Genomic DNA, 10,883 nt, shown 5'->3' with positions numbered 1-10,883 from the left:
CTTAACTCAAAATGCCACTGACAGTGAGCTAGTTCTGGCCAAAATAACCCTTTATCAAAAAATATGAAACTATTTTTCCATTTTATTTTTAAATATAATTGGAAAATTGTTTAATTGTCTATAATAAACTTAACATATATATAAATTTAAATGATTTTTTTGCGGGAAGCGAGTAATTCGTTTTTCATCGATACTTAGAAAGTTCACTTTTTGAGTTAACACTATTGTATTAACAGTGCGACTTGTCCCTTTCATAATCAGCAAGGAATAGCCTGTATATTCGCTTAAATTTCAACTAAGTAATACATATATTATGTACCATCCGCTCCTACAAGGAATAGCGTATAGGCATTTGGGTCATCTACGCACCACTACATGCCTCCGGGCTGGCGGTCATTCATACAAAGATTGACCCCCCTCTACAGCTGCATTATGTGAGATAAATCATAGACAATCCGCATACACTACAACATATTAAGTAGATAATACCTCCCTCTGAAATTTCGGAATATATTGTGTTTTCCTCTAAATTTAAAGTGTAATTCGCAATTACTTTACTATTGTGACTAGTGTATTTTGAAAATAAAGTTTTGTACTTAATTTTTTTTATGATATCAAGTAGAGATGCCACGAACATTCGGCTACTATTCGATATTCGGCCACTTTTTTTAATATTCGGCCGAATACCGTACATCAAGTAATGAAAAAAGCACATATTATTCAAAATGTATCAAGTGTTTTAATCACTAATTATTGCTTTAGTATTTCAATTCAGCAGTGAATGAAAACAATTTTTTCAGCATTGGTTGGTAAGAAACGATTGCGCTTTTCCTCATAAAACGCTTCTGAAAATAATATCTCACTACATACACCAGGACACGATAGATAAATCTTGGTAAATTTTGACAGGCTTGGATACTGCTTTGCGTTTGCTGACCACTACTTGTAAGGATCTGCCGTCCGATCTAGGCGTTTTCACATAAAAATCAATCTCATGTGCGATAGAACTTTTCCCCGCATCCTCATGATTTTGCATATTATCTGTAGCGACTTCTTCAAAACAGGTCCAGAAACCATCATGTATTGATTCTATCGTTTTGTCATTTTTCAACAAAAACGCCCCATCCCCGTAACCTCCGCACGCAACACAATGAAACAGGTCTTAACAGGACGCGTATAAAATGCACAGATCTTACGCCGTACATTTGGCAGCCGAATTCGGCCGAGAGCGTAGCCGAATATTCGGTATTCGGACAAATCACTATTCGTGGCATCTCTAATACTAAGTGACGTGGAGACTAGACAAGCGACACGCCTGTCCCTAACAGTTGCAAAGCCACTCATACCTTGAAATCACAAAGATCTGAAAGGCAAAGAACCTTCACTAGTTCCATGTGCCTGTAATTTCACCAGCACTTTTACCCTTCAAAACCGGAACGCAGTAATGCTCACATTACCGCTTGGCGGCAGAAATAAGTAAGGTTTGTTTCACAAGGAGCTCTACTGCTACTTAATAAGTAAAAATTATGTATCATTTCTAGGGGTATTAACCCTTTTTTGTATATTACTTGAAGTTTAAATATACTAGGTCTATTCCAACTTCTGATTATTAGTTAAAAAAAGACAGGAAATTTCAACTCATTATTTTAAAAAAGCCACACCAGTACACTCTGACCTTAAAAATAAGTAACTGATTCTAACTGCACTAGTCGGAACTTCAAAATCTTTTCAGAGTTATATAATCATATCTTTTATTGCTTGATAGCACGATAAGTAAAAATACATGATAAGATAAACAAAGATACACTTGACAATCAAAATTGTCACTATTTGATGCTGCAAATAAAAACCCTATGAGATTCATGCAAGAACTAATTTTCAACAATGATATTGACAGTTAGTATCTGATTTTGGGACTGCTATCAATAGTAAATGTATTTACAGATTATTATGAGTTGTGGCTAAGTGTGTCTCTATTTCCTTTTTTTCTTAATTAACAGTGTTATTTATTATCGATACCTCCAATGGACACTACGCTAACTTTATTTTTCAGTCATTTTCTGTTCTTTTTGTAAACAGCCATATTTATTTACAAATATTATGCTCCCTGAATTTTGTGGAAAAAAAAAAGAAACATAAAATAAAAACAGAACAGGGGTGTTACTATGAACTCTTCTTACGATTCAGATTAGGATATAAAATGAATAGTTGTGAGACAGCGCTGCTTGAAGTGTATATCACCATCCCGCTTTTTTGTCATTACGAACCATCGAGTATATAACCAGAAATAGAGACGAAATGTCATTTAATTTGTTTGAAAACTATTCTGTAAACAAATCATTACAGTAACAACTGCGCTCCGATTGGCCACCCCGAATTCGAAACAAATGACGGGTGTCGTCAATCGTTTCACTTCAAAACGACCACTTTAACTTGAGCTTTGCTATAATAGACGATAATTGGAAAATTACATATTTAATTATTTGATTTTTAATTCGGAAATTAATCCCTCTATTCCACTAAGTTCAACTATAAGTTCAATCAGTTGAACTAATCGGACACAAGTATTCCAATTAGTTCAACTAGTTACAACTTTTCAAAAAGTTGAACTTATTGGACGAAATTCATCCTGTTAGTTCAACTTTCCAATTATTTAAAATAATAATTCAACATATAACTGATAATATTCCTTATTGTGTTTATGTGTAGTAGGAGAACCAGGACATTAATGTCTTCGTGCTCCTACCAGTAGGAGTAAGTAGGAGCACAAGGAAGGAGCGAACATGTAAGTTGAAGTAATCACGTATAAAACATATTTTATTTGCCTCGATTTTCGGACATATTGCAACGTCCATACTCTCGAAGGGACTGAAGAGGCGAGTGTCAACATCTTCTAGCCGTGAGAGTTTTTCTAACTACCTGCACCAATAAATAATGAAGATCAATCATTATTTATTTGTGCACTAGGGTTCTCACTAGACCGACACACGCTGAGGCTATTGAAATTAAAAAACACCGTAATTTCAACCGAAAAGACGGTTTTAAGCTTTCATCGTCATGGGATCATCAAGTACCATCACGACATCAAGTATCGCCCGAAAAGTCGCCAGATGTCGTGAGTGTTGTGTGTCGGTCTAGTGAGAGTGCATAAATAAACAATGAAGATCAAGTGCGGGTAGTTAGAGAAACTCGCACGGCTAGAAGATGCTGACACCCGCCTCTTAAGTCCCTTCGAGACCATGGACGTTGCAATATGTCCGAAACGTCGAGGTAAATAAAATATGTTTTCTACGTGATTAAGTCCCGAATTAAAAATCAAATAATACATATTTAATTAACGATGAAATGTGATTCCGTTTGTTTTGTAATTAGATGTTTTGCTCTTTTTCCCACATTACCGCATAGAACTGCGCCCCATAGTTAGAGATATTATCTTTATTATAATAAATACAGAGTATTTTTGGAATATACGGAGACGTACACACAGGTCAGTTGTTGGCGCTGCACTATTTCAGCTTTCTAATTTGTGATTTCAGCGCCAACGAGAGTTGATATTTAAAAGTGATATAAGCCCATTTGCCTGATGAGTTGCCAGGGATGGATGGTTCTTATTTCGCCTCTATTTCTGGGTTATATATACCAGAAGTTACGAACTTATACTAAACTGTCATAAGAGTTAATGGAGTAGTGTTCATTGGACATATAGTTATAATTAATTCAAAGACCGAACGCTTAGAAACAAATCGTTCGATCCGGCTGGATTCATGGAAAGAGATTTCTCACAGATGACGTAACAGCAAAAAATCCTTTAATCCTTTAAAGTTTAAACCCTAAACAAGGATCTGCAACAAGCACATAGAAAAACTCGTAGGGTTCGCTAGTTCGTTCCGTGGCTTAGTTGGCATAGCGTCTGGCACGGTTAGCTGGAAGACGTTTGGTTCGAATCTAGCTGGATAAAAGGAATTCAAGTGTTCGATTCAAACTAGTGGAGTAATTTCACAAAAAATAATTAAATATTTTGGTGATGAAATATCCGGCCATTCAATTAACTTAAAAATTGGCACGGCGTTGCCACATTTCTATGAAACCAGAATTAGAGGCTGTGGGGTGTATCTTATAACAAAACAAAACATATTTAAAAAAATAGTAATTATGCTGCACCATATAAAAGATTGGAATAGGCATACTATATTTACCTAGACTTAAAGGAAGTACATAGAGCAAAAAAAACTCCCTCTGAAATCACAGATTTATTTAATCCGACCAGCATCCTAGCGACACATGGTATACCTAATGCAAACGTACCAAAATTGCCAGGGACACCATGCATCTCTAGAAAAAGTGACAGATTAAAAAACAAAAAAATGAAGACAAAATTTTCATTCATAATTACAAAGCTATATATATATTATTTAGTAGCTTAAGCTAATGTAGTAAAGTATCTAGCAGCAATAGAGCTCCTTGCGAAAGAGTTCGTCCAAGGAAGCACTGCCACCTTCCTATTTCTGCCGCAAAGCAGTAATGGGAGCATTAGCATCCAGTTTGGAAGGGCAAGATTGCTAGTGAAATTGCAGGCACATGGGACTTGCCGATGTACGTTTCAGGATAACAGGCACAAGTATTGCTACTAATACAACAAAAATATAGTACAAAATACAATTGTATAATTCCAAAAATTCAGAAGTATGTATTGTGCACTCCATTTTTTTTTAATGTTTTATTTGTTCATTTTAATTTATTGTCGCCTTACTTTCTCAAACTCGGTTACCTATCAGTAGACCGAAATGATATTTTCCAAAAGTAAGCTGAAATTTTCATAACTTCGAAAGTAATTTTGAGAGGAAAATGTTTTTTCGTTTAAACCTAACCTAACCGAACCTAATCTTGTCTTTGCGATAAACATCCAACATATCCTGAAAGAACAACGGTTTCGTTGTAATTCGGTTTTCGGTGTAATAAAAATTCGAAAAAACGTTATTTCGGAAAAAAATTCGAATTTGTCATAAGTTACCCTCAAACTCGTATCTTAAAGCACAAAGTTACTGAAATGCAAAAAGTGGATTGTATATATAAATTTTGCAGGATGATTTCACATGACATTTCCTTCATATGTGAATATAGCCCTGGTTTTACCGATTCTTAAAATAATGCATTCAAATTAACCCCCTTGATAAGAAATTTAAAATAAATCGAAAGTTTTGCCATATCTTGAATAATCCCTCTTTTTAGGATACGAGTTTGAGAAAGTAAGGCATAAAATTATGTATTACTTCCGTAAAGTTTAAATAAATATATTCTTCCCATTCCAAACTCTATTACCTACTGCCAACCACTAACTAAAATGCGGCTAAGTGACAAATAAACGTAGTTAAACAAAAAGGAACCAATGCACATCCAGTCACTTTCGAGATATAGCAGTTAGATGTTTAAAAATGTTTTCTCATATTTGTTTTACTTTTATGTTTATATGTATTTCATGATATTTATTTATGTGAATATGTTGGATTTCTTTTGCTGATCTAATGTTAGAGTTAGGTATGTTAGACTTTAGGAACCATTTGGTACATAAACTCATTTTTTGATAATTTTGTGGATTGGCTCCTTTTTGCTAACTATGTCCAAATTTTCAATAACCATTTTAAATAGCAAACAATTCCCATGAGGCTGACATAGTCGCTCAAGGTGGCTAAACCCTCAATAAAAAATAAGTAGATTAAAAAAAATAGCAAAAAACAGAACACAAAATTCTGTTTTAAAAATTTGTAAGTTAATATTTAAAAACAGTTAAAATTAGTAAACGTGTTTGACTTATTGGAACTTACCCTAACAATGCTTAACTGAAATATCACTAAACATTTTCAAAAAAGGTTTTTTATATCTCAAAAAATAATTTTGTCACATAGCCACATTTTAGTTAGCGGATGGCAGCGGAAAATTGAGATATAAAAATATTTCTTAGTGGTTTTTTAAATGTTTTAAGTTAGACAGCGCTATTTCTATTCTACCATTAGATGCGAAATTATTATAGCTATTAAATTGGTGCAAAAAAAACCAAACGGGCGTATCTCTGAGATAGCGCCTTTCGGCTTAGCAGGGCAGCATGATACCAAGTACATGCAAGAAACTACGAAAAAAATTCTAAAATACAAAGGTATAAATACCTAATTGCGAAATACGATAATGTAACTACAATTAGACGTAAAGCAGAGTTAGAAACGAGCGAAATTTCAAATAAATCAGTCAAAAAAAGTGAAATCGAAACCAATGGCATACTTAACAAATTCCTTAGTCAAAACTCACTTTACGACTACAAAACACTACTTTATGCCTAAATAATGATTAAATGAGATTTTATATAGGTTTTCAATGGCAAAAACTAGTAAAACTACAAAGATATTAAGCGAAAAACTTAAGTTGAATTCTTCTAACCTGTATACATTGTTTGAATATAAACCGTTCATGGCTGGATACATTTTTCACTTTAACAACATAGAAATAGCACTAGCTTACTCGATAATAACGATTTTTACACATATACACGCGTATTAACAAGCAAAATTAAATCATTTCATAGTAACTAATATTATTTTGTTTTCTTACGAGTTTGACGTAACAAACGCCAATAGGAACTCTTGGCAGATCGTACGATCGCATTGTCTCTACCTATCTCATTGAGTTACAAGCGTTAGAAAGAGACGGAAGACCAAATCAAAGTTGCCCGTTTTGAAATTATGGCTCCAGGAAAATGAAAATTATTTTCGCCATTGACGTATTGAGTGATGCAAAGTACGATAAACATCGATAGTTTGTAAACAAATCGAGTAAACAAGTTCATGTAAACATGTGTATACAACACAAGCATTATCAAATGCAGGTCAGATAAGAACTATCTAAAAAGATTCAAGATATCATTTAATCAATTAAAATTAGTTCAATATCAAGTAAGAAGATAATGACATAATTCGTATTGTAAAAGTAATGACGAAAATGTTGAAGCGTAAGTAAATTTTAAAAAATGCATTTTTTCTTTAAGTGTGAGTTCAGTATGGAGCTAGAAAATTATACTATATAAACCCTTATAAAACAGTGCAACGCACTCTTATTAGTTTGTGGTGCAACGTCTACAGATGTAACAAAAAATGAAGTAGGTAATAAAATAAACAATTTAAGTAACTAAATATTTGAAATCCTCATAGTTATTATACAATGTCTATGAAATAATTTTGTACAGGGAAAAAAATTGTTTCTCCAATTTCTAATTATAGTATAATAATAAGCGAATAAATAGTCACAAAAAGGACGATCTGTAATATATCTGTACAATATGATAAATATGTAGGTACCCCAAGACAACTACTATAGTAATATCGACCTTTATAATCATTAAGCATAGTATTTTTTGCTATACATAGACATGAAGCATCCCAAACGTAACAGTTAAGCTACTACCCATTACTTAATGCAACAGGTTTTTCTAGTTTCGTGTTATAATAAAAATAAAATTGGAATAACGCATTAGGTAGTCATTGCCGGCGGCTATGCTATGACGGGCACCAAGGTAAATCAATTTCGGTCAAAAAATATAGTTTTATAAAACTAAATATATTAAGTAGGCACATAATTACGAGACTATGTTACCTTGAATCAAGGTCGGTCATATTACATATCGACGGCAATTACCTACTTTCAGCAAAGTTAAAGATTTCCCAGTCGCAAAACGACGACAGACGATCTCGGTGGCCCACAACAGTAGCCCTATGAACGCTGGATGAGGTACAGGAAATAAAATTTTCTAAATTGGTGTCCTCGACAATGTCACGAAGTGAGTTCCGTCGCTCTGATGCTCATATTCAGGTAAATGTCGCACTCCATCTAACCGAAGACAGAGTGAGGAGTGAAGAAGATTTATTGACGGTGTACTTGCTCACAGTCACGATCCTCAGATATGAAGGACAGACGGAGAAGGAGCACCATATCAAAAATATACACTAGAATTCGTAAATGCCATCGAAATGTGTTATTCGAAATAATAATAAACATACGCATTTGTTTTTAACTAAAACACTTATTTTAGCTACTAAGTCTAAGGAAGCGTACCTACTTATTATCCCTTTGTTATAGTATCAGGATAAAGCAACAGAATATCACGCAAGAAACGACAACATTAATATAAATAAATATAAGCATTTTTAAATTGTTATCGAAAGATTGATATTGCATATTCCGTGGATTTTTTTTTTCACCATTCTGTAGTTCCATCTGTAACATCCTTGCCAGACCTGTTAAACATGAATAAAACATAAAACTAGTCACGTGTAGCTAAATAAAATCTGAATATGTATTTTACGAAAAAACTCAAACCATTCTCATTGATGGAAAAAACAAATAATGCAGAACCTATCAAGGTGCCACAGATTGATGTTCAACCATTTTGATCGTTCTTATCATAAGCATTATAGAATTGAGAGTTTAAGTCTCAAGCCTCAAGTTCCACGGACCTTTGACCTTATAGGCTTAATAATGACCGATTCAAAATTATGATTGCGTTAAAATGCGTTCTTAATTGTTATTCTAAATTGACCTTTAAAACCGTGATAAATTGTATCGATGTAATGAAAAAAAATGTACATTTCGATGTATAGCTGTATGTATGTATACGAGCAACAGAAGTAAATTCCATCAATACTGGCTTTGGCTATACAACTAGTTTACCACGCAAACACAATTGATCGCGCAGGGAATTGCTATGTCAATCAAATAAATAAGTATTACAAACTTATTTAATGCATGTACAAGTGACGTAAGTATTTACTAAATTGCAGCACGTCTCACAATGTATCGTTGATTTCTTTAGTGGATAGATAGGTCTTGTAATCGTGGCGATGTTTTTTTTTGTTTTAGGACTATATTCACTTTGAATGTAGTATGGTGCCACCTTAACTGCACTATCGTGGAAGCTCTTACCTCATACTGGTATTAGGGCACGCTAGATGGATTACACTTTTGCTAATAATAACATCGGTGGCTTTCAAGGACAGTGGCCGAAATGGCATAATCAAAAACATTAAAGTTTAAAAAAAAGAGGCACGTTTGGCGGGAAAAGCCGACGTATCGAGTAGGTACTAGGTACCGATCCAATGTTGTTTGTAATGATTATTTTCACCAAAGAAAGCTCTATCGTGTCCAACCAAAACAATCTAAGGTTTCAGTGCTGTGTTTTGTAATTATTTTACAACAAGAATCTTTAGACGGTTACCAAAGGAAGAGAAATATATGCGTTTTTAAATAAAAATAGCTCATATTGCAAAGTAAAATTGTAAAGGCTGGATAGGAGTCTTTACTATTTACTGTACCAAGTAAGTTAAATGTATTTTTTTTAATGTTATTAAACTCAAAAATTCCAAAAAAAAAATACTTTATGCAACTTTTTTCTCACAATGCTCTTTTTGATATTAGAATGTTTTGGCTTAACACAGTTATAGCTCTAAGGCCTATGTTATTAACAATAAAATTTAGCTCACCTTGAATGCAGTTGAATAATAAATAAAATAATGAACTGTTTTGACTTGGCCACACTATTTTTGAAAAGCAGGTATAATATGGTAGTCACCAGACCAGTTACATGGAGCTTTTTGCACTGGTTAGGAAAGCCAAGAGCATGTCAACTGGACATTTGAGATTTAAATTCAACTCTATGTCGCTTTGGATACAAATGGTTCGAAGTCCAAAGTGTCAAGTTTTTTGTTCATACATAATTGTTGTTAACAACCTTCGTCATTTGAAAATGTACGGCCATGATTTAATATTATTGTATGATTTTAATTTTAATATTAGACATTCAAAAAACGGTAATATTGTCCAGTAGATAATCAGTTTTTTGACACTGACGTCTCATTCTATTTGTGAAATTCAGAAAATGCAGACCGCAGTTCAGTTTAGGACAACACTATTTTTACACTTAAAAATGTGCTGATGTACTATGGTTTAATAACCATTCTTTAACTGCAAGAATAAGATTGTTCATATTATACAAACAATCCGTCGACATCGAACGTGACCTTAGAGGAAAACATTACCAGCTGACTTATTCCTACAAGTTTTAAATCGTTAGTTTTTTTTATAGCAACCGTGATTTAGGTTCACACAAATCCACATGAACCTTTTGTTGTAAAGTTTACTTTACAAGGTTTATTTTAAAAACCCGTAGGCATTTATAATAAATTTTTTAATAAGTACTTTTTTAACAAGACACTCACGTCAATGTAGCGTTTGGCAAACGCAATAACTGTCCATCTTCTTTGGCCTTCGGCTTCTCCTCCTGTTTTCCAATTTCAGGTTCAGCTTCTAATGTCATTTGAAACTTCAAATTGCTGGGCAAAGTTTCAGTGACCTCATCATTCTCGTAAGCCGATGCATCTTCGCTGGTGGAGTCTCCCAGCACGAAACGTTTTGAAGTTCGTCGTTTTAACATTGTGAATAGATTTTTTAAATATCCAATTATGATTGAAAATAACTGTTGGATGATGGTAAAAATCATAAAAATTTCATTTTCTCTATTATAAGCCCCTTCTTACCGCTGTTTTTTATCACTTTACTGTCACTTACACATAAAAAAAATCACTTTTAAAATTGCACGTAAGATACAATAGAGCTTTAAACGTTTATTGAGAAAAGTTTGGTTGTGTTTAAAAATTATGTTTTTTTATGCAGATTTTTAGTATAGTTTTGTTTTAAGCAAACGTAATATTTTCATCGAAAAACTTGCTTCACACACGCTAAAAATCACATACAGACGTCTATACGCACCAATGTCACATCTAACTCTACTACAAATTACAATACGCCACAGAAGTTTTACGCAAATAACTAACCACCGTGTGTGA

The 10,883-nt window shown here is 33.5% G+C and overlaps 1 protein-coding gene across 1 annotated transcript in view; it reads right to left on the bottom strand.

Moving 5' to 3' along the window:
- LOC113232122 (acetyl-CoA carboxylase) overlaps positions 1–10,471 on the bottom strand; it is a 117,314-nt gene extending 106,843 nt beyond the window's left edge. The window contains exon 1 of the mRNA XM_026466759.1: positions 10,257–10,471. Within this exon, the coding sequence (XP_026322544.1) occupies positions 10,257–10,471 (215 nt within the window). The remainder of the gene's footprint in view (positions 1–10,256) is intronic.
- Between the last annotated feature and the right edge of the window lie 412 nt (positions 10,472–10,883).

Source organism: Hyposmocoma kahamanoa, unplaced genomic scaffold (assembly GCF_003589595.1).
Source record: "Hyposmocoma kahamanoa isolate Upper Pololo Valley unplaced genomic scaffold, ASM358959v1 67, whole genome shotgun sequence".
Classification (NCBI taxonomy): Eukaryota; Metazoa; Arthropoda; class Insecta; order Lepidoptera; family Cosmopterigidae; genus Hyposmocoma; species Hyposmocoma kahamanoa.
This window is presented reverse-complemented; position numbering and strand designations above follow the sequence as displayed.